Source organism: Ambystoma mexicanum, chromosome 3p (genome assembly GCF_040938575.1).
Source record: "Ambystoma mexicanum isolate Mex_15411 chromosome 3p, UKY_AmexF1_1, whole genome shotgun sequence".
Classification (NCBI taxonomy): domain Eukaryota; kingdom Metazoa; phylum Chordata; class Amphibia; order Caudata; family Ambystomatidae; genus Ambystoma; species Ambystoma mexicanum.
The window spans coordinates 794,717,938-794,740,846 of record NC_090925.1 but is presented as its reverse complement, the minus strand read 5'-3'; the positions used below and the strand labels follow the sequence as shown (position 1 = coordinate 794,740,846).

The 22,909-nt window shown below is 46.0% G+C and overlaps 1 protein-coding gene across 11 annotated transcripts in view; it reads left to right on the top strand.

Moving 5' to 3' along the window:
- Positions 1 to 22,909, top strand: part of LOC138580892 (up-regulator of cell proliferation-like) — a 1,164,421-nt gene that overhangs the window by 184,151 nt on the left and 957,361 nt on the right. For 9 of the 11 annotated variants that reach the window (XM_069651790.1, XM_069651791.1, XM_069651794.1 and 6 more), the window contains exons 3-5: positions 10,295 to 10,354; positions 16,109 to 16,168; positions 22,522 to 22,581. In XM_069651790.1, coding sequence (XP_069507891.1) covers positions 10,295 to 10,354; positions 16,109 to 16,168; positions 22,522 to 22,581 — 180 coding nt within the window. The remainder of the gene's footprint in view (positions 1 to 10,294; positions 10,355 to 16,108; positions 16,169 to 22,521; positions 22,582 to 22,909) is intronic. The other 2 variants (XM_069651800.1, XM_069651801.1) reach the window with 2 other exon arrangements.

The following is a 22,909-nucleotide window of genomic DNA, read 5'->3' as shown; positions in this document are numbered from 1 at the left end:
GGCATAGGACCCAACCTTTGGTATAAGTCTGAACTACACAGGTTGGTAGTGTGGTAGAGCAGCCAGGCTTATCTCAAGAGGGGTCAATGTGAGCAGTAGGGTGGTTACACAAAGATTCACTGTGACAAGTATTCAAACAAACACTTAAACTCAAGGTTTCTTGATAAAACAATTATTTATTCATTTACCGGTCATTTGTATAAGCCTTCTTTAGAAGGGAGCAATATAATAGTAACACACAAATACCGCCAAAATACACACTCTTAGGTTATAGATCAGCAAACACCCATTTGGGATGTCACACAGACACTTCCTACACCCTCAGGTGACATCAATAGTTAGAACTCTGTAGACATTGATATATTACTGTTAGCATTTAGAATAGTACTGAGGTGTGTCAAAGAAAAGGTTATCAGAACAAACAAGAGATCTCAAATATTTCTTAAGCAGGCAGATACTTTTCAACCCTCCCCAATGTCAGAGGAGAGAAGAGTCTTTCAGTGGAAATAGGCTAGGCCAAAGTCAATAGGCAAAACTCTATGTAGCTGAAGCACTTCTTGCAGGTAAGTAAGAAAAGTCTTTGCACAATGTTTTTAGAAGTCTTTGATGGAAAAGAAGAATCTATGTAGGGCCACAAGCTGTTTAGGCTTGTTAAGAGTAGAAGCAAATCTACAACAAGAGGTAAGTTCTCTTAGACTTTACAGTACCTTTAGTTAGAAGAAAAGCAGCAGATGACTTCTGTTCCTGTACAGCTCTGCAGATCCTGGTATTCCCGGGCCTTAGTCGTGGGGACAAGAGGGAGGACGTCTGGGGACTCCTGCACTGCAATGGGACGGTTACTGACAGCGACCGGCTATCTTCCAACAAGTGGCAATTCGGCATTTCAGCTCCTTAAGTCTACCGAAACATCACCGCTGCGGTTCCTGACTGTCGAGAAGGACTTTCCTTGCATCTGGGGTTCAGCACTCTGTTGAGGTGGCACAGGCTCGGTCAGTCCTGCTTCCTGGGAGTCTGGAGGATCTTCCTGGAGCTCTTGGTCAGCTTAGAATCAACGCACACAAACTGGTGTTCCTCTCCCTGGTTTATTTGGTTCCAGCAGCAACTCTGTGGAAATTCAACAAGCTCTGAGAAGGATGTCCAGGTGGCTTACTTTGGAGTTGATTGATCCCACCAACTCAAAGGGAGAAGTCGTCCTTGCAGGAGCTTCTCTGTCGATACAAATTTGGAGATACAGCACAGCAGCAGGGCTTCACCGGGCAAACCAACGGTCCAGGAGTTGCAGTAGGTGTCTTCTTCAAGTTCTTCTTCGGATTCCTTCGTCCAGTGGTCGACTCTGCCTTCCAAGCCAAAAAGCCTCTCCTTTCATGCAGGTTTCTCCCATTCATTCCAGCCTGGCTGTCAATCACCCAGCAGGGTGGCTGTCCAGCCGGCCAATCATCAAGGAGTACATTCCTGTCTCCTAGGAGACTAAGCACAGGGAGTTTCTGGCACATCCCTCACTTCCTGCCCCCACCAGACACCCTGGGGTCAGAGGTGGGTTTCACTTGTGAAGCCCGCCAAAGACAAAACGAACAAAGGGACCAAACCGGGTTTGGCAAATCTCAAGAAGGACCTTTCCACAAAGAAATGACAAAAAAGAAGACAGGGGCCATTGTGTTGAAAATGGCACCCAAGGGTGCTTTGCTGCAGCTGCGAATGCAGCCCGCAGTAAAGACACGCAATGGTAGTAAAAAGTAAACCACTGCCAACAGCCATTCATCGAGGAAAGGGTAACATCAAATTGTTACATGAGAAGTTAGACAAAGGGGATACTAGGTAACCCCTCGAGCACCTGTCATGATCACTGCTTCCAAGGAGCCAGGATCAGCCCAACGTCCTTGGAAGCAGGCCCCTAACCTTAATCCTAGGCACCAGCCGGTCCCCAATGGGACCTTTTGGACCTTGTCCTGGCGCCGGTGGCGCCAGGCTCATCAATGCCATCGGTCCCGGCACTGGAAGCGCCGGGCTCATAATATATATGAAGATGCTTGGGTGGACTTACCTGCAGCAGACCATGCTGCTTACTTACCAGCTGCATAGGAATCCTCAGTAAGCCGGAACTACTTTCTTACCTGGGTGGGGCAAGCTCCACTCCCTGGATACAACACTGGCGGGGCCGTGGAGGAAGACGCCTCATCACTCCAAGGCTATTTAAACCACACCCGATTGATGAAACGTGCTTCGCGTTATTCTGCATCTGCAGCAGAAGGCTCACCGAGTCTGTTCCAGCTTCTCTTCTTCCGATCCTGAACCTGCAAGAACAATACTTACCACTCCTGTATCCAGTCTTCAGCAGAACCTGCAAGAACAATACTTACCATTCCTGAATCTAGTCTTCAGCAGCACCTGTAAAGATAAGAAACAACAGGTTAGCACGGCAACCTTCACATGCAGCGCATTCCTCACCTGATTCATCGGCAGCGACCATTTCTTCACGCTGCATCTCCGCCTGTGAAAACAAAAGCATAGTTGTTACTTACCAGCACTCCGTGCATTCCGGATGTTTTCAACGCTGCGACCCACATCTGAAATACAAAAGAAAAGACATTAGACAGGTATTTACTTAAGCCCATCGCGCTCGCCACAATAGAACGCCTGCAAATACTCCGGCGTTTGCCAGCAACTCTTCAGCACGAACTCACAGCTGCAAGAGAAAAGAGACAGTTAGAGCGCTTGCAATTACTTACGCATTTTCAAGCGCTTCGTCCCAAGGCTCTGGCTCCAGCTTGGGCTCTCTTCACACCATCTTCTATTCCAAGAGCCCCGCAAAACAAATAGGAGAAAGCATCATATCAATCCCTGTTCTATATTACGTGCCCACGCACCTAAAGACTTAAGGACTAAAAAGGCGTCCGGAAACTCACCGCTCGTGCAGTTAACGGCGGCAGCGATCCTCTGATGTCAAGAGGCCTACGTTTCACCCAGTGAAGGAACTGGCAACGGCACCCTGCACCAGACGCAGATGGAGAGTCCAGCATTCACCTATCTAAGGTGAGCACGTTGACCTGGGGGCTATACGGAGAAGCTAGGAAGAGATAGAGAGGGAGAGAGGGACACTCAACAGCCCAGATCATTAACCCCATATTCTTTCACCTGCAGAAATCTCACCCTTCGAGTTCGACACACAGTGCGAAGAGGCTCAGCCCCAGAAGCCAATCGAGTCCTGCACATCACTTTTCGAGTCACAGACACCTTCCTGCCTAGACCAGCGCCTCCGTGGGAATCAGGTGAGCGTTACAGAACGCGAAGCCCACCACAAAACTCCTACCCAGGCGCAATGGAAACCTCGGACACTGATCAATTGGCCCAACTGCTTGGGGAACTCAGAGCAGAAGTACATGCGGCTCGTCAGGAAACAAACTCTCTAAGAAGAGAGCTGATAATATCCAAGGAGCGAACAGAGGACCTCGCTAGGCAATTGCTACAAACGCAGGCAGGACAGACACCTTTGCCCGCTCCAGGAGGAAGTTATCCTTCAGCATCCTCAAATCCAGTGCAAATCAATCTACCTGGTAATGTGCCTTTGGCTCCGCCCGAACGCTTTTCTGGTGACCCAAAGAAATTTGCAGTGTTTATTAACCAGTGCCGCCTACACTTCTTATGTCGACCAGCTGCCTTCCCAACAGATCAGACCAAGGTGGCTTTTGTGCTTTCTTATCTCAGTGGCAGTGCCGCAGATTGGTCGATCCCTTTAGTTACTCAGGACGATCCGGTTCTTCATGATTTCCAGGCCTTCCAGTCCAGCATGGAGAAACTGTTCGCAAGACATGCACAAGGGCAGGCCTTGGACAATGAACTCCTTTCGTTACGACAGGGTAATCAAGACCTCTTGACTTATATTGCTTCTTTCAACAGACTTATAGTGGAAACTCAATGGCCTGAGGATAAAAGAATAACGCTTTTCTAGAGAGGCCTGCGTGGAGAGCTCAAGGATGTTTTAGCTCAAGTTGTGAATCCTCCACACGAATGCTCAGACTATATTGACTTAGTTGTCCAATTGGACCACAGATTACAGAACAGGAAAGCTGATCGTTCCAAATTCGATACCCGAGTGTTTTCTAAACCACAGACCTCTACTAGGGGAGCTGACACCGTGGAACCCATGCAAATAGGGGGCATGAAAGGACCTTTAACCCAAAAAGAGCGGGAAAGAAGAAGACAGCTGCAATTATGCCTCTATTGCGGAAACTCGGGGCACTTTCTTCGAGACTGTCCAGTGAAACCAGCTAAGAAGGCTGTAGGAGCCGCAGATACCAGTACCACAAGTTCTGAGCAGGGAAACGACCTAGCCCGACAAGTGTAGAGGTCCTCTTGCCGAGCGTTAAAATCTGTCCCGTGACCTCGCATTTCGTGGTGCCTATAGTCCTCATTAGCCCTGAACGTCCGGATCGTTTGCATGCAATTGAAGCTTACATCGACAGCGGCGCAATCGGTAATTATGTGGACCGTGAAATGGTATCAAGGATGAATCTACCTCTTGTCCCTAAGGCAGTAAAAGACGTCATTACTACAGTGGATGGCACGGAGATAGCTTCCGGACCAGTAACGCACGCCACCCAAGAAGTGACGTTAGTGAGCCAAGATGGACACCGGGAGAAAATCGTGTTCGATGTGATCAAGGCCCCTCAGTTCCAGATCATTCTGGGAATTCCTTGGTTAGAGAAGCACAATCCTCAGATCGATTGGCGAGCAAAGACGGTTCAGTTTCCAGAATGTTTTACCACTTGTTATCTTCGGCCTGATGTTTCACTGGTGGCAATCTCTTCCGAGGTTCCCAAATTACCTCCCGAATACCAGGAATTCCAGGACGTCTTTCGGAAGGACCAAGCTAACACCCTGCCTCCTCATAGGTCTTACGACTGTCAAATAGATCTGATACCCGGAACAACTCCTCCTTGCAGTAGGATTTATGCCCTCACCGAGCCAGAGAATCTTCACCTCAGACAATATCTGGACCAATACCTAGCTAACGGGTTTATCCGTCCTTCTAAATCTCCAGCTTCCTCGGCTTTGTTCTTCGTTCCGAAAAAGGAAGGAGACCTTAGAACTTGTATAGATTACCGCGCTCTGAATCAGATCACCGTTAAAAACAGATACCCGTTACCTTTGATCCCTGAACTCCTGGACCAAGTCAAAGACGCATGTATATATATACAAAGTTGGATCTCAGAGGAGCCTACCACTTGGTACGAATAAAGGAGGGCGATGAATGGAAGACGGCCTTCCGCACCAAGTATGGGCTGTTTGAGTATCAAGTTATGCCCTTTGGACTTTGTAACGCTCCTGCCGCCTTCCAGTATTTTATGAACGATGTCCTTAGAGAACTCATAGATGTGTGTGTTGTTGTCTACATTGATGACATCCTCGTCTATTCATCATCTGAAGAGGAACATCAGAAGCACGTTAAAGAAGTCCTCGAGAGATTACGTCAACATAACCTTTTTGCTAAGCTTGAAAAATGCGTTTTCAACGTAACTGAAGTTGAGTTCCTGGGATTCATATTGTCACCTAACGGAGTCCATATGGATTCAAAAAAAGTCGATGCGATCATCAAGTGGCCTTCACCAACCTCTGTAAAGGGAGTTCAAAGCATGTTAGGCTTCGCTAACTTTTACCGTAGATTAATTCCTGAATTCTCTCGAATTGTCCAACCCATCAGCGCTCTGTTGAAGAAGAACAAACGTTTTGAGTGGTCTACCGAGGCAGAACAAGCCTTTCAGGACTTAAAAGCTAAATTCATTTCTGCACCTGTTCTAAAACATCCTCGCCCAGAACTCCCCTACATCGTGGAAACGGATGCTTCTAGTCTAGCTATGGGGGCAGTTTTATCACAAAGAGATCCGGTCACACACCAAATACATCCTGTAGCCTTTTGGTCTCGCAAATTCTCGGCTCCCGAGATCAACTATTCAATTACAGACAAGGAACTTTTAGCTATCAGATCGGCCTTTAAAGCCTGGCGGCATTATCTTTTGGGAGCCAGACACACAGTCACCGTAATGACAGATCACCGCAACTTACAATATCTGAAGACGGCCAAAGCTCAGTCTTCCAGGCAACTTCGCTGGGCTCTGTTTTTGGCTGAGTTTGACTTTATAATTACTTATCGACCAGGCAGTAAAAACGGAAAAGCAGATGCCCTCTCCCGGATGGGAATAGATGAACACTTGACCAATCCAGAACCAATACCCATAATCCCAGAACAAAGGATTTTGGGCTTGGTCAGCGCTCAATCCTTTGAAGACATCAAGACTACAGTCAAATCAATCCTAACTCCGGCCGAATTACAGGACTGACAATTAAAGGGAAAAGAATTCTCTGTGGATCAAGACCTTCCATATTTCCGAGGACGATTGTACTTGCTCAGTGAGAAAATACAAAAACAAGTGATCTCCTGTTATCACGACTCACTAATGGAGGGTCACCCTGGCATTACCAAAACCATGGAAAAGGTCAAAAGACATTTCTGGTGGCCATCATGGAAGAAGGATATTAGAGACTTCGTAATCTCCTGCGGTGTACGTGCCCAAAATAAAAGTCAGAAGGAGAAACCAGCCGGCCTCTTACATCCACTAGACATCCCTCCCTGTCCATGGCATACCCTGTCCATGGATTTCATCACGGACTTACCTCCATGCTCAGGGTATAATACCATTTTAGTAGTCGTGGATCTATTCTCCAAGATGGCTCACTTCATTCCCCTGAAAGGCCTACCTTCAGATTCAGTATTGGCCCGAGAATTCTTAGAAAACATAGTTCGGCTACACGGTTTTCCCTCGGTTTTGGTCTCCGATAGGGGACGTCAATTCATCTCCCACTTTTGGCGAAGTTGCTGTCGTTTAGCCCAAATTGATGTGAGACTTTCAACCAGTCACCATCCCCAAACTGACGGACAAACCGAGAGGACAAATCAAACTCTATAGCAATATCTACGTTGCATGCTCCAACAAACTGAAAACCCTTGGAAGGACATTCTTTGGATCGCGGAGTACGCTTCTAACAATTCGACTCATTCTGGAACCGGGAAGACTCCCTTCTTCCTCTTATATGGACACCATCCTAGAACCTCGAACCTGGATCCTCCCCAAGAATTCGAAGCACCTGCTGTGGATCACTTGCACTCTGAGATCACTCGTGCTTTTAAGGAAGCCACTGCCCATCTGCAAAGAGCTAAAGCTCAATTCAAGAAAGGAGCAGATCAACACCGTAAAGTGGCCCCTCACTACGCAGTAGGAGATCAGGTCTGGTTATCCACTAAGCACCTGCCTCTAAAAGGACCCCGCACCTTCATTCCGAGATACCTTGGACCCTATCTCATCTCTGCTATAATTAATCCGGTGGCTGTCAAATTGGAATTACCTTCGCATATGAAAATACATCCAGTATTCCATGTCTCCTTACTAAAACCAGTACAACCAGAAACCCGATTGACCGAACTCCCAGAACCTGTTTTAGTAGATGGAGAACTCGAATTCGAAGTAAAGGACATCCTAGACTCCAAAATCTCCAAATCTAAATTATATTATCTGGTTGATTGGAAAGGATACGGCCCCCAGGAAAGGTCTTGGGAACCCTCAGAATATGTCCATGCACCTCGTCTGGTCAAGAAATTCCATCTGAATCACCCCGACAAACCAAGACCCCCGGAGAAGACACGCTTGGGAGGGGCCTTGAGGGGGGGTACTGTCATGATCACTGCTTCCAAGGAGCCAGGATCAGCCCAACGTCCTTGGAAGCAGGCCCCTAACCTTAATCCTAAGCACCAGCCGGTCCCCACTGGGACCTTTTGGACCTTGTCCTGGCGCCGGTGGCGCCAGGCTCATCAATGCCATCGGTCCCGGCACTGGAAGCGCCGGGCTTATAATATATATGAAGATGCCTGGGTGGACTTATCTGCAGCAGACCATGCTGCTTACTTACCAGCTGCATAGGAATCCTCAGTAAGCCGGAACTACTTTCTTACCTGGGTGGGGCAAGCTCCACTCCCTGGATACAACACTGGAACTCTTCTGGAACAGGAACTCTTTTCTTACCTAGGCGGGGCCGTGGAGGAAGACGCCTCATCACTCCAAGGCTATTTAAACCACACCCGATTGATGAAACGTGCTTCGCGTTATTCTGCATCTGCAGCAGAACGCTCACCGAGTCTGTTCCAGCTTCTCTTCTTCCGATCCTGAACCTGCAAGAACAATACTTACCACTCCTGTATCCAGTCTTCAGCAGAACCTGCAAGAACAATACTTACCATTCCTGAATCCAGTCTTCAGGAGCACCTGTAAAGATAAGAAACAACAGGTTAGCACGGCAACCTTCACATGCAGCGCATTCCTCACCTGATTCATCGGCAGCGACCATTTCTTCACGCTGCATCTCCGCCTGTGAAAACAAAAGCATAGTTGTTACTTACCAGCACTCCGTGCATTCTGGATGTTTTCAACGCTGCGACCCAGCATCTGAAATACAAAAGAAAAGACATTAGACAGGTATTTACTTACGCCCATCGCGCTCGCCACAATAGAACGCCTGCAAATACTCCGGCGTTTTCCAGCAACTCTTCAGCACAAACTCACAGCTGCAAGAGAAAAGAGACAGTTAGAGCGCTTGCAATTACTTACGCATTTTCAAGCGCTTCGTCCCAAGGCTCTGGCTCCAGCTTCGGCTCTCTTCACACCATCTTCTATTCCAAGAGCCCCGCAAAACAAATAGGAGAAAGCATCATATCAAGCCCTGTTCTATATTACGTGCCCACGCACCTAAAGACTTAAGGACTAAAAAGGCGTCCGGAAACTCACCGCTCGTGCAGTTAACGGCGGTAGCGATCCTCTGATGTCAAGAGGCCTACGTTTCACCCAGTGAAGGAACTGGCAACGGCACCCTGCACCAGACGCAGATAGAGAGTCCAGCATTCACCTATCTAAGGTGAGCACGTTGACCTGGGGGCTCTACGGAGAAGCTAGGAAGAGATAGAGAGGGAGAGAGGGACACTCAACAGCCCAGATCATTAACCCCATATTCTTTCACCTGCAGAAATCTCACCCTTCGAGTTCGACACACAGTGCGAAGAGGCTCAGCCCCAGAAGCCAATCGAGTCCTGCACATCACTTTTTCGAGTCACAGACACCTTCCTGCCTAGACCAGCGCCTCCGTGGGAATCAGGTGAGCGTTACAGCACCCTATTGTAAGATAGTGTGTGCTGGGTCTAAACAGTTACAAATGTAAAGTAAAGTCAAGTTCACTTTACTGCTCTTGGAAACAGTAGTTATCCAAGAGAAAAGGTCTTTAAACCGTTGGGGAAATCTGGGAAGACTTCCCTGCAGCATTGCACTGAAGGTGCTGTGTGCTACAATGTAAAATGTAAAAAGCTGCCTATGGAGTTTGTCAGGCTCCAAAAACAAAAAGGAACACAGAGTTAAAATCACATTAAAATACATGAGAGAGTGAGAAAAAAGGGTCTCACTCTCTCCAGGTAAAAATGAAAAAGTCCTAGAATCCAGCAAAATAGCTGGGGGTCTCTAAGGTAGAGAGGAATTAGCACATTTCTGAGAATTCTCCCTAACAGAAACAAAATACACAGTGCAATTTAAAAAGAAATCTAATTGGTTAGCTCCCAACAAGCTGGTAATATCAGCGAGACATTCTTCTTGCATGTCTCCTTTGTTTCTGTATTTTTTTTTACATGCTCTTATTTCTAAATCCTTGTTTTTCCTTTTTTATGTGTCTTTCCCTCTTTTTTCATCATGCTATTTTTTAACAGTTTATTCCTCATACAGTTTGATTTATCTGTTCTACGTGTTCTGATTTTTCCTTTGGTTTCCCTTATTTTCTTTGCTTATTTCTCTCTAGTAACGGTTTGTTTTTCCCTTTATTTCTCCATTGTGTCTGTGTGCCGTCTTGTTTCATTTAATTTCTGTCTTATTTTTTGTTTATTCTGTTCCTCTTTCCATTTTTCGCTTCATTCTAATTTCTTTATTCCTTTGTTGTATTTTTTGTTTATTGCCTTAACTTTCTAGTCCTTCTATTCTCCCTCCTTATTCCTTCCTTTGTTTTCCATCTTCAATTTATAAACACTGTTATCTTCCATTAACAATTGTTTTTACTTGTCAATGTGTTCTCCTTTTCTTGCACTCTATAATACCTTGTTGGTATGTTTCTCTTTGTCACTTTCTTTCTCTGTGGTTCCACTGTATCCCACTCTCTAATTCAGTCCACGCAATCTGAGTCTTAATGTTAACCTGTTGCTATTGTTTTTTTGAAGGGGAGATAGCTGGTGGGAAAGTACAAGAGAGCCAAGAAGAAAAGAAGAATGATATTGAAGGTATGTCATCTGGTTTAATGTTCTCATACTTGCATATTTCCTCAGCTATGTATGGCATTATTTGATTATAATTACCACATTTTCTTGTATTTCACATGCTGTGTTTTGTTATTATTATTCCACTGCTTCCTCCTTCCTTAATTGTTTTTTTCATTGGCATTCATAATATGCTATGTTATTATTTATTAGGTGTTTAACCACTGACTGCAGAAAGAATTCCTTCTGCAGTTCTTAATTAATTAGCAGGTGCAGTCATGTGGCTAACGGAAATGAGGCTGAATATTGACACTTTTGTCCAGTACAAATTAAACATTTCATTTGGTCATCAACACACCTCCTTCTGTTTTCACAACATTGTATGATGCAGGACCCCAGGTCCTTGCTCATCGTCAACCCTACACTAGCCTCAAACTGCCCTACCTTACATAGAGTAAGAAACAGAAACCTGTCACACAATAAATGATCAAGATACTGATGCATGACAGCAAATAAAACATTGGTGCTGTCCTCAGGCAAGCTGACCTCTACAGAGCAGCGCCCAAAGTAGTATTTCCTGATGAAATCATAGCAGGCATCGCAGTCAACTGAAAATAGCAATCTGTTGTGGACCCTCTAATAAGAGCTAAACCTGGGAGAGAAAGATTCTTGCCTCTGAATGGAGCAGAGGTTCCACAAAACAACCATTCTCTCTCACCTAAAGAGCACCTCACCTAACAGAGTGACTTTGACACCTTCCCCAGACAAAGGGTAGAGCAACGGGTCAGGTACCAGCATAACCGCTTCCCCTCTCCTGCACTTGTCTGGACTGCGGAAAGCTAAATGTGTCTCACCCACTAGTCCCTGGGGATCGGTCATCCAGGTGGCCAGGACACAGCCAGCGCTTTTGGATCCAGTTCCTGGAGCAGGACCAGTGCAGGAGGATTACCTCTTTCCCTCCAAAATCAATATTGTAATGTAACCCATAAATGCTATTACTAACCTTAACTGATGTCACTCCGTGTGCTGGAAATGTTCCTGGAGCAGGACCAGTGCGGGAGGATTACCTGGGTGAGGAGTCTTCGGGGAGTAGAAGTGGGACACCGGATGGCGAGATGCGGTATCCTATTCCCTGTAACACCTTTACCCCATCCTACCAGGTAGGATACTTTGGAACTCAAACCCCCACGCCTTTTCCAACACAAACACTTTCTCAATGATAGCTCGCTGTGAGAGAAAACAGACTAACACCTGAGCTGTATGCCTGCCATGTCCCAATACAATGGTCAGGCAGGGTCAGGCAATTACTGATCATTACATCCATGTGACTTCCATCATACTTCCCCAAACGGATAAAAGGCGGAGCACAAAAGCACACTCTAAGCAATGCAAAGCCCATGAGGAAGCAGCAGTTCCAAGATGGCAGTTTAATACAAGGCGAAAGACGGCAAGACTGAAGAGGATTGCAAGCAGGGAAGTGCTCTTAACCTTTTCAACGAAAGACTGTTCCTTTCATGAACCTTCGAGACTAGGAAACGTAAGACCAGGATTCATGGCTGAAGAATCCTGCATTGTGTGTCAGAGGTACCCGGGGCTCTCCCACGTCAATAGTCAAGTCGGGGAGAATCGTTTGCCGCTGTGGTAATGTCCTTGGCTCCCACAACAAGCCAGCGCCAGTGAAGCCAGCTGGAACATCTGCTTCAATTCTATGGTACTGTGGGGCTTTGGGTTTAAGCACCTTTAGCCAAATCTAGCGCTTCCTAGCTTGGGGGGTGCTCCTTTCTAACTTTTTGAATTACTGCAATTCACTTGTGCAGGCCTAGCAGCTTGTGCACCTCAGGTAGGCTCACTTGAGCTCCTGGATTTTTCTTCAATGAACTACTGACTGTTCAGCTAACATTTTCTAAGATGATTGCATCAGAACTAGAACTGTCTTATTGACTTTGGCTGTTCTGGCTCCCTAAAGGCATCCATTCTAAACCCTACTGGCTTTGGCAGTGCTTGTTCCCATACAGGTTTTAATTGTGATAAAGGACTGCCTACATCCCTCTAGGAGAAAAGACTATTGTTACAGTGCTACAGTGTTCTGTTATACTCTAACCCTCTTTCTCTTCAAACTCAATATTGTAATGTAACCCATAAGTGCTATTACTAACCTTAACTGATGTCACTCCGTGTGCTGGAAATGTTTTAGTACACACATAATCTACTTAACTGCACTATTGCTACTTGAATAACTTGATTCTGAAATTCTGCTTAATGTTACTATTAGTGGCTGCATAACATAGTGTGATTCATTTGCTTTGTGTATATACATAAATAATTTCAATATAACTTTTAAAATGTGTAAGTATTTACTTGTCTACTTGTCACTACTGATTTCATTGCACTGTTCTACAGCTCACAGTACCCCTTCTAAGATAAACCTGGCTGCTCAGCCACTCTGCCGACTTGTGTAGTACAGGTCTATGTTAAAAGTTGGGTTACTAATACCAAGCAGATAAGTCTTGTAAAGTCCCACACCAGTTGGACTCTACAAAATCTTAACCTAACAGTACCCACAACACACAGCCCCTGGGAAGGGTCCAGTCAGTTTGACCGAAGGCAACCTCAGAGCCATATATGGTATTTCCACCCAACAGCCAGTCAGGGGTAAAGGTAACAGGGACATATATGCTGTTTTCACCCAGTGGCCCCTCAAGAGGAAGGGACAGAGTCTGGCCTTCACAGGACTTTGGGAAACAAGGTAAAAGGCAATAGAAACCAAGTGGCACAGTGGCCATCTTGCCTTTGTGTAGGAATCCATTGATTCCTACGGCAGGGCCTGGGTGTCCAAAAATAGAGGGTACTCAGAGCCACTGCCAAATCAGCATGTAGCTGCCACCAGCCCATACCCTGCTCTGTGGGCAACACAGAGTTGCCCAAAAAGACAGATGAGGGGTACAAGGGCGTATCCCCACCCACGGGGTACCATAAGGGTATCCCATGGGTGCTGTTCACCAAAAGATAAAACATAGAGAAAACATACACAGAGAAGTGGTAGGACAAGGACAGGATGCCCTGTCCCTCCATAAGGCATTTCCATTATCACAGTTACCAAAACAGAAATCTTGCCTAACAATGTGGTACTGATGGCTTGTCTATGCTAAGCATGTGAGTTTAAACAGATTTGCACGCCTCATAGGCAGAATTATTTACCCACTAATACTCTTTCATTGATTTGCATCCATTTAGAAACGCATACACCCACTCAACCTCCCTATATGGGAGCTGAGGAAAGTGTATTCATGCTTTACTCAAAACATGCTGTTTTCATCTTGTCCAAAATAGAATCAATCTGAGGACGTCAATGTGTGAGGTATAATAGCTAGGGGAGAATAAAGTGTCAGGAACACCCCAGTCAATGTTGTTTTACTTTCTAAGTCAAAAACGGGTACTCCGTGGCACAACCCACTTGATGGTGGCCATTGCAAAGCTTCTAAACAGATAGAGGCCACAGAAAGGCTTATACTGGGTAAACAATGACTGACATATATCCTAAAGTTGGGGTCACAAGGATTGGTGGGGGCAAGATCTTGGAAACTGTTAGTTCAAGATTTGGGATAGTGCCCTTAGGGAGCACTACAACAACCTTAGCCTCTTGGCAATAGGACCCAACTTTTGGTATAAGTCTGAACTACACAGGTTGGTAGTGAGGTGGTTGGTAGTGTGGTAGAGCAGCCAGGCTTATCTCAAGAGGGGTCAATGTGAGCAGTAGGGTGGTTACCCAAAGATTCGCTGTGACAAGTATTCAAACAAACACGTAAACTCAAGGTTTCTTGATAAAGGAGTGCATTCCTGTCTTCTAGGAGACTAAGCACAGGGAGTTTCGGGCATCTCCCTCATTTCCTGCCCCCGCCAGACACCCTGGAGCCAGAGGCGGGTTTCACTTGTGAAGCCCGCCAAAGACAAAATGAACAAAGGGACCAAACCGGGTTTGGCGCGCAGAGTAAATCTCAAGAAGGACCTTTCCACAAAGAAATGTCGAAAAAAGAAGACCAGGGCCATTTTGATGAAAATGGCACCCAAGAGTGCTTTGCTGTAGCTGCGAACGCAGCCCGCTGTAAAGACACGCAATGATAGTAAAAAGTAAACCACTGCCACCAGTCATTCATCAAGGAAAGGGTAACATCAAATTGTTACATGAGAAGTTAGACAACGGGGATACAAGGTAACCCCTCCAGCATCCTATTGTAAGATAGTGTGTGCTGGGTCTAAACTGTTACAACTGTAAAGTAAAGTCAATTTCACTTTACTGCTATTGGAAACAGTAGTTATCCAAGAGAAAATGTATTTAAACCGTTGGAGAAATCTGGGAAGACTTCCCTGTAGCACTGCACTGAAGGTGCTGTGTGCTACAATGTAAAAAGATGCCTATGGAGTTTGTCAGGCTCCAAAACCAAAAAGGAACACAGAGTTAAATTCAACTCTAAATTTACAATTAAATTACAATTAAATTACAATACGCGAGAGAATGGGAAAAAAGGGTCTCACTCTCTCCAGGTAAAAATGAAAAAGTCAGAGTCCAGCAAAAGAGCTAGGGGTCTCTAAGGTAGAGAGGAATTAGCACATTTCTGAGAAATCTCCCTAACAGAAACAAAATACACAGTGCAATTTAAAAAGAAATCTAATTGGTTAGCGCCCAACCAGAAAGCTAGTAATATCAGCAAGTCATTCTTCTTACATGTTTCCTTTGTTTCTGTATATTTTTTTACATGCTCTTATTTCTAATTCCTTGTTTTTCCTTTTTTATGGGTCTTTCCCTCTTTTTTCATCATGCTATTTTTTAACAGTTTATTCCTCATACAGTTTGATTTATCTGTTCTACATGTTCTCATTTTTCCTTACCATATTTGCTTATTTCTCTCTAGTAACGGTTTGTTTTTCCTTCAGTTCTCCATTGTGTCTGTGTGCCGTCTTGTTTTATTTAATTTCTGTCTTATTTTTCGTTTATTCTGTTCCTCTTTCCATTTTTTCCTTCAATCTAATTTCTTTATTCCATTGTTGTATTTTTTGTTTATTGCCTTAACTTTCTAGTCCTTCTATTCTCCCTCCTTATTCCTTCCTTTGTTTTCCATTTTCAATTTATAAACACGATACACGGTTATCTTCCATTAACAATAGGTTTTGTAACTTTTTTCTTTCTTATTTTTCAACACCATCTTGTTTTTACTCGGTAATGTGTTCTCCTTTTCTTGCACTCTATAATACCTTGTTGGTATGTTTCTCTTTGTCACTTTCTTTCTCTGTGGTTCCACTGTATCCCACTCTCTATTTCAGTTCACGCAATCTGAGGGCCTCATTACGAGTATTATGGAAGCAGCCATGCCCTTAAAAGGGCATGGCTGCCTCCATACCGGGTTCCAGTACCGGGTTCCTTCAATGAGGAATAACCGGGTCATTCCAACCTTGGAGGACCCGGTAATTCCTCCTTGAAGGAAACCAGCCCCATTCCCATTTGAGCCCCCATAGGGCTCAATGGGAATGGGGAGGGAGCTAATAACGGGCCCGTTAATAACGGGCCCGTTATTAGCTCCCTCGTCCCCTCGCGGGACCCGAAAAGGACGTCTGGTCTTACCAGGCGTCCTTACCGGGTCCCGCAAGGGGACCTCATAATAGGATTGTCCTGTAATGAACGGTGCCGGTCCCGTACCGGCATCCTTCATCATTACGGGAGCGCCAGCCTCGTAGTGAGGCCCCGAGTCTTAATGTTAACATGTTGCTGTTGTTTTTTTAAAGGGGAGATAGCTGGTGGGAAAGTACAAGAGAGCCAAGAAGAAAAGAAGAATGATATTGAAGGTATGTCATCTGGTTTAATGTTCTCATACTTGCATATTTCCTCATCTATGTATGGCATTATTTGATTTTTTTTACCACATTTTCTTGTATTTCACATGCTGTTTTTTGTTATTATTATTCCACTGATTCCTCCTTCCTTAATTGTTTTTTCATTGGCATTCATTATATGCAATGTTATTATTTATTAAGTGTTTAACCACTGACTGCAGAAAGAATTCCTTCTGTAGTTCATAATTAATTAGCAGGTGCAGTCAAGTGGCTAACGGAAATGAGGCTGAATATTGACACTTTTGTCCAGTGCAAATTAAACATTTCATTTGGCCATCAACACACCTCCTTCTGTTTCCACAACGTTTTATGATGCAGGACCCCAGAGAAAGTAAGAAACAGAAACCTGTCACACAATAAATGATCAAGATACTGATGCATGATAGCAAATAAAACATTGGTGGCATCTTCAGGAAAGCTTGCCTCTACAGAGCAGCGACCAAAGTAGTATTTCCTGACGGAATCATAGCGGGCATCGCAGTCAACTGAAAATAGCAATCTGTTGTGGACCCTCTAATAAGAACCAAACCTGGGAGAGAAAGATTCTTGCCTCTGAATGGGGCAGATGTTCCACAAAACAGCCATCCTCTCTCACCTACAGAGCACCTCACCTAACAGAGTGACTTTGACACCTTCCCAAGACAAAGGGTAGAGCAACAGGTCAGGTACCAGCATAACTGCTTCCTCTCTCCTGCACTTGTCTGGACTGCGGAAACCTGAATGTGTCTCACCCACTAGTCCCCGGGGATTGGTCATCCAGGTGGCCAGGACACAGCCACCGCTTTTGGATCCAGTTCCTGGAGCAGAACCAGTGTGCGAGGATTACCTGGGTGAGGAGTCTTCGGGGAGTGGAAGTGGGACACCGGATGGCGAGATGCGGTATCCCATTCCCTGTAAACACCTTTACCCCATCCTACCAGGTACGATACTTTGGAACTCAACCCCGACCCCTTTTCCAACAAAAACACTTTCTCAAGGATAGCTCACTGTGAGAGAAAACGGACTAACACCTGAGCCGTATGCCTGACATGTCCCAATACAATGGTCAGGCAATTACTCATCATTACACACATGTGACTTCCATCATACTTCCCCACACGGATAAAAGGCGGAGCAATAAAGCACACTCTAAGCAAGGCAAAGCCCACGAGGAAGCAGCAGTTCCTAGATGGCAGTTTAATACAAGGCGAAAGACGGCAAGACTGAAGAGGATTGCAAGTAGGGAAGTGCCCTTGACCTTTTCAACTAAAGACTGTTCCTTTCATGAACCTTCGAGACTACGAAACGTAAGACCAGGATTCAAGGCTGAAGAATCCTGCATTGTGTGTAAGAGGTACCCGGGGCTCTTCCGCGTCGATAGTCAAGGCGGAAAGAATCGTTTGCCGCTGTGGTACTGTCCTTGCCTCCCACAAAAAAGCAGCGCCAGTGAAGCAACCTGGAACACTCGCTTCAATTCTAAGGTACTGTGGGGCTTTGGGTTTAACCACCTTAAGCCAAACCTAGCACTTCCTAGCTCGGGGGTGCTTCTTTCAAACTTTTTGATTTACTGCAATTCACTTGTGCAGGCCTAACAGCTTTTGCACCTTAGGTAGGCTCACTTGAGCTCATGGATTTTTCTTCAATGAACTACTGACTGTTCAACTAATGTTTTCTAAAATGATTGCAACAGGGGTCTGGCATGGATTCACATGCGAACCCTCCCGCCTACCCCTGAGCGGCTCTTCTCTTGGTCCTACTGCCACTTTACTTGCTACCAAATCTGAAGATGGCTGCCAGAGGAGGGGCTTAGGTAGAGGGCAGTCGGTGGCTGGGGGCAGTATGACCAAGAGACCAGTGATTGGTTGTTAGGAGAAAGACAGTTCAGAAGTGACTAAAACTAATTGTCCCCATCGAAGGGCATGTCCAACACCTTCGACTAAACATCCTGGCGGAAATTCGTGGCCCTCAGCCAGCCTCGGCGACGAAGGGAAACGCTGTTGCCCATTTGGCAGAATCCTGTGTCGGCAACGTCCGGGCCACTGTAATGGCGTGGTCCGAAGCCACACCGCCTTCCTGTAGAATCTCCAACGCCTCAGCCCCATTGTCGTCGGGAAGGAAGTCCAGGAGGGGGGCCATCTTTAACCAACGTCCCCTGTCGTAACATGCCACGATGGCGAGAACATTAGCGGCCTTGATGGTTGTTGCTGCCGACGAGATCACTCTTCGCCCCATGGCATCCAACTTCTTCCCCTCATCGTCCGGGGGGGGGGGAGACCGCCGGCGAGGATGAGCCTGAAGACTTCTTCTTGGCCGCCGCCGAAACCACAGAGTCTGGGGACAGCTGGGACTGTAAAAACTTGGGCGCAGAGTCCGGCACTCTCTTCCTCTTCGCCTCCCGGCGCTGGTAAAGGAAACCCTCTTTCTTCTTCTCCTCCGGAACGAGCTGGAACATCTCTGAGGCCCTGGAGATCATGGCGTGGAATGAGCCGAACGCGGCGGGCGGTGAAGATCTGGCCAGCGGAGACGGGAGATCCCCCAGGCTGCTGTCGTCGTCCGTGCCAGTGCCCGTTGTCGCCGTGTCTGGTTCCGTGTCATCCCTTGGTGGGTGAGAGGGAGGCGAGGGGTCAAAAGGCAGAGGGGGGGTGAACTCTCCTCCTCTTGGGTGGTGGTTCCTCTGATGGCCTCAGACCCACAGGCGGGGCCGCCGGCACCAGAAGCATCCTTGTTCCAATTTCCGAGCACAGGGTATGCAGAGCTAAAAGAATGTCCACTGAGATATCCCCAGGTGGTTGCTGTGGTGGAGGCGACAGGAACCGGGGGGCTTGCGGCTTAGGCTGATCAGCTCCGTCGTCACCGCCATGTTGCTCCTCGTCGGTCTCATTCGTCGTCATCACCTTCGTCATCGCCCTCGTCGGGATCCCCCCTGTAAGGGCTGCTCTCGATGCATCTCCCCTCCTGGAGGAGCGGGAAGCTGGTGAGCTCTTCCTCTGAGGAAATGTCTGTGCCCTGGAGGACTACCGTGCCCCCCCTCCTCTGTGACCAGGGGAGACGGTTTCGATGAAATGATGGGCATCACCTTCTCCGGAGTCTTTTTGATGGGCTGGAATGAGGACACCCTCCTGGCAGGCAGGGATACCCTCACCTTTGGGGCTGTGCCCTGCGAATCCGCCCCGGCGGCCTTTGCGAGGGACACCGATATTACATTGATGGAGGTGTGGGCCTTCGTCTGATGCACCTGGACCTTCGTGCTCCTGGCCGTGTCCACGGCCTTCACCTTAGGGGGAGGGTCGGAGCCCCACTCCCCCTTGGCCTTCTCCGTCGGGCCGGGCTGGGTCTTCTCCAAAAGCTTACCCGGACGGTCCGACTTCCTCTTCTTTAGAGAATTTGAGCATTGGCTCGTGGTCGAAGGTGCTGGAGACGCTGAGCTCGCCCTGGCCGCCGAGGAGCCTGTCGCAATGGCGCTCCCGTAGGCAGTGGACTTGCGGTGCTTGGCCTTATGTTGGGCCCCCGCGGGAAGGGTGTCCTCAAAGGTCTTAGAAGACCACTCAGCTTTCTTCTTCTGGGCAGGGGAGGCACGCGTGTGCGGCACCTTCTCCCGACAAGCCATACAGTCGTCCTCCACATGCGACAGGTCCGAATGTGGGCAGTAGAGGCACAGGGAATGTCCATCGTCCGAAAAGACGTTCCATAGGTGGCAGCCGGGGCAAACCTTGAAGAGAGGCGCTGAGTACTTCTTCTACTCCGCCATGACACGTGGTGTAGGCCTCGAAGAAGCTTCTGGAATCCTCCAAGAAGAAACTCGATGAAAATCCGCCCTTGAGGGGCGCTGAAGAATCCGAAAATGGGTCCCCGTTAAACAGAAGGTTAATTGGTAGAGCTTGAGGCGCGATTGACTGAAAAAAATGTGAGTAAAACGCAGTAAAAGCTCAAGAGCTATAGCACGGGGGCTCCCAAAACTTGAACGTGCAGTAAAAATCTGAAAATAGCTGCCAGAGGAGGGGCTTAGGTAGAGGGCAGTCATTGGCTGGGGGCAGTATAGCCCAGAGACCAGTGATTGATTGTTAGGAGAAAGACAGTTCAGAAGTGAAACTGAAACTGAATTTTTCTTTACCGAGGATTCCCAGCCTGACGATGGGGAATATTCATGAGCATGGGAATCCATGCCAGACCCATGCTGGAGAACAACATTTACAGGTAAGTAACTTGTTCCTTAACTGCATTATTGCTACTTGAATAACTTGATTCTGAAATTCTGCTTGTTGATACTATTAGTTGCTGCATAACATAGTGTGATTCATTTGCTTTGTGTATATAAATAAATAATTTCAATATAACTTTTAAAGTGTGTAAGTGTTTACTTGTCTACTTGTCACTAGTGATTTCATTGTATTGCTCTACAGCTCACAGTACCCCTTCTAAGATAAGCCTGGCTGCTCAGCCACTCTACCGACTTGTGTAGTACAGGCCTATGTTAAAGGTTGGGTCACTAATACCAAGCAGATAAGTCTTGTAAAGTCCCACACTTGTTGCACTTTACAAAATCTCACCTAACAGTACCCACAACACACAGCCCCTGGGAAGCCTCCAGTCACTTTGACAGAAGGCAGCTTCAGCGCCATATATGGTATTTCCACCCAACAGCCAGTCAGGGGTAAAGGGAACAGAGACATATTTGTGTTTCCGCCCAAACAGCCAATCAAGAGGAAGGGACAGAGTCTGGCCTTCCCAGGACTTTGGGAAACAAGGTAAAAGGCAATAGAAACCAAGTGGCCACAGTGGCCATCTTGCCTTTGTGTAGGAATCCATTGATTCCTACGGCAGGGCCTGGGTGTCCAAAAATGGAGGGTGTTTGGAGCCACTGCCAAGTCCGCGTGTAGCTGCCACCAGCCCATACCCTGCTCGCTGGGCAACACACAGTTGCCCAAAAACACAGATAAGGGGTACAAAGGTGTACCCTAACCCATGGGTACCATAAGGATATCCCATGGGTGCTGTTCACCAAAAGATAAAACATAGAGAAAACACACACAGAGAAGTGGTAAGACAAGGACAGGAGGCCTTGTCCCTCCATAAGGCATTTCCATTATCATAGTTACCAAAAGAGAAATCTTGCCTAACAATGTGGTACTGCTGGCTTGTCTATGCTAAACATGTGAGTTTAAAAAGACTTGCACGCCTCAGACGGCAAACATTATTTACCCAGTAATACTCTTTCATTGATTTGCATCAGTTTAGAAACACATGCACACACTCAACCTCCCTACATGGGAGCTGAGGAAAGTGTATTCATGCTTTACTCAAAACACGCTGTTCGCATCTTATCCAAAATGGAATCAATCTGAGGACGTCAATGTGTGAGGTATAATAGGTAGGGGAGAGTAATGTGTCAGGAACACCCCAGTCAATGTCGTTTTACTTTCCAAGTAAAAAACGGGTACTCCGCTGCACAAATCACTTGATAGTGGCCATTGCAAAGCTTCTAAACAGATAGAGGCCACAGAAAGGCTAATATTGGGTAAGCAATGACTGACATATATCCTAAAGTTAGGGGCACGAGGATTGGTGGGGGGCAATATCTTGGAAACAAAATACACCTTGCAATTTAAAAAGAAATCTAATTGGTTAGCTCCCAACGAGAAAGCTAGTAATATCAGCCAGACATTCTTCCTGCATGTTACCTTTGTTTCTGTATATTTCTTTACATTCTCTTATTTCTAATTCCTTCCTTTTCCTTTTTTATGGGTCTTTCCCTCTTTTTTCTTCATGCGGTTTTTTAACACTTTATTCCTCATACTGTTTGATTTATCTGTTCTACGTGTTCTCATTTTTCCTTTGGTTTGCCTTATCATATTTGCTTATTTCTCTCTAGTAAGGGTTTGTTTTTCCTTTATTTCTCCATTGTGTCTGTGTGCCGTCATGTTTCATTTAATTTCTGTCTTATTTTTCGTTTATTCTGTTCCTCTTTCCATTTCTTTCCTTCAATCTAATTTCTTTATTCCTTTGTTGTATTTTTTGTTTTTTGCCTTAACTTTCTAGTCCTTCTATTCTCCCTCCTTATTCCTTCCTTTATGTTTTCCATCTTCAATTTATAAACACTGTTATCTTCCATTAACAATAGATTTTGTACCTTTTTTTCTTTCTTATTTTTCAACACCATCTTGTTTTTACTCGTCAATGTGTTCTCCTTTTCTTGCACTCACTAATACCTTCTTGGTATGTTTCTCTTTGTCACTTTCTTTCTATGTGGTTTCACTGTATCCCACTCTCTATTTCAGTCCACGCAATCTGAGTCTTAATGTTAACCTTTTGCTGTTGTTTTTGTAAAGGGGAGAAAGCTGGTGGGAAAGTACAAGAGAGCCAAGAAGAAAAGAAGAATGATATTGAAGGTATGTCACCTGGATTAATGTTCTCATACTTGCATATTTCTTCATCTATGTATGGCATTATTTGATTTTTTTTAACCACATTTTCTTGTATTTCACATGCTGTATTTTGTTATTATTATTCCACTGCTTCCTCCTTCCTTCATTGTTTTTTCATTGGCATTCATAATATGCAATGTTATTATTTATTAAGTTTTTAACCACTGACTGCAGAAATAATTAGTTCTGCATTTCTTAAGTAATTAGCAGGTGCAGTCAAGTGGCTATCGGAAATGAGGCTGAATATTGACACTTTTGTCCAGTACAAATTAAACATTTCATTTGCTAATCG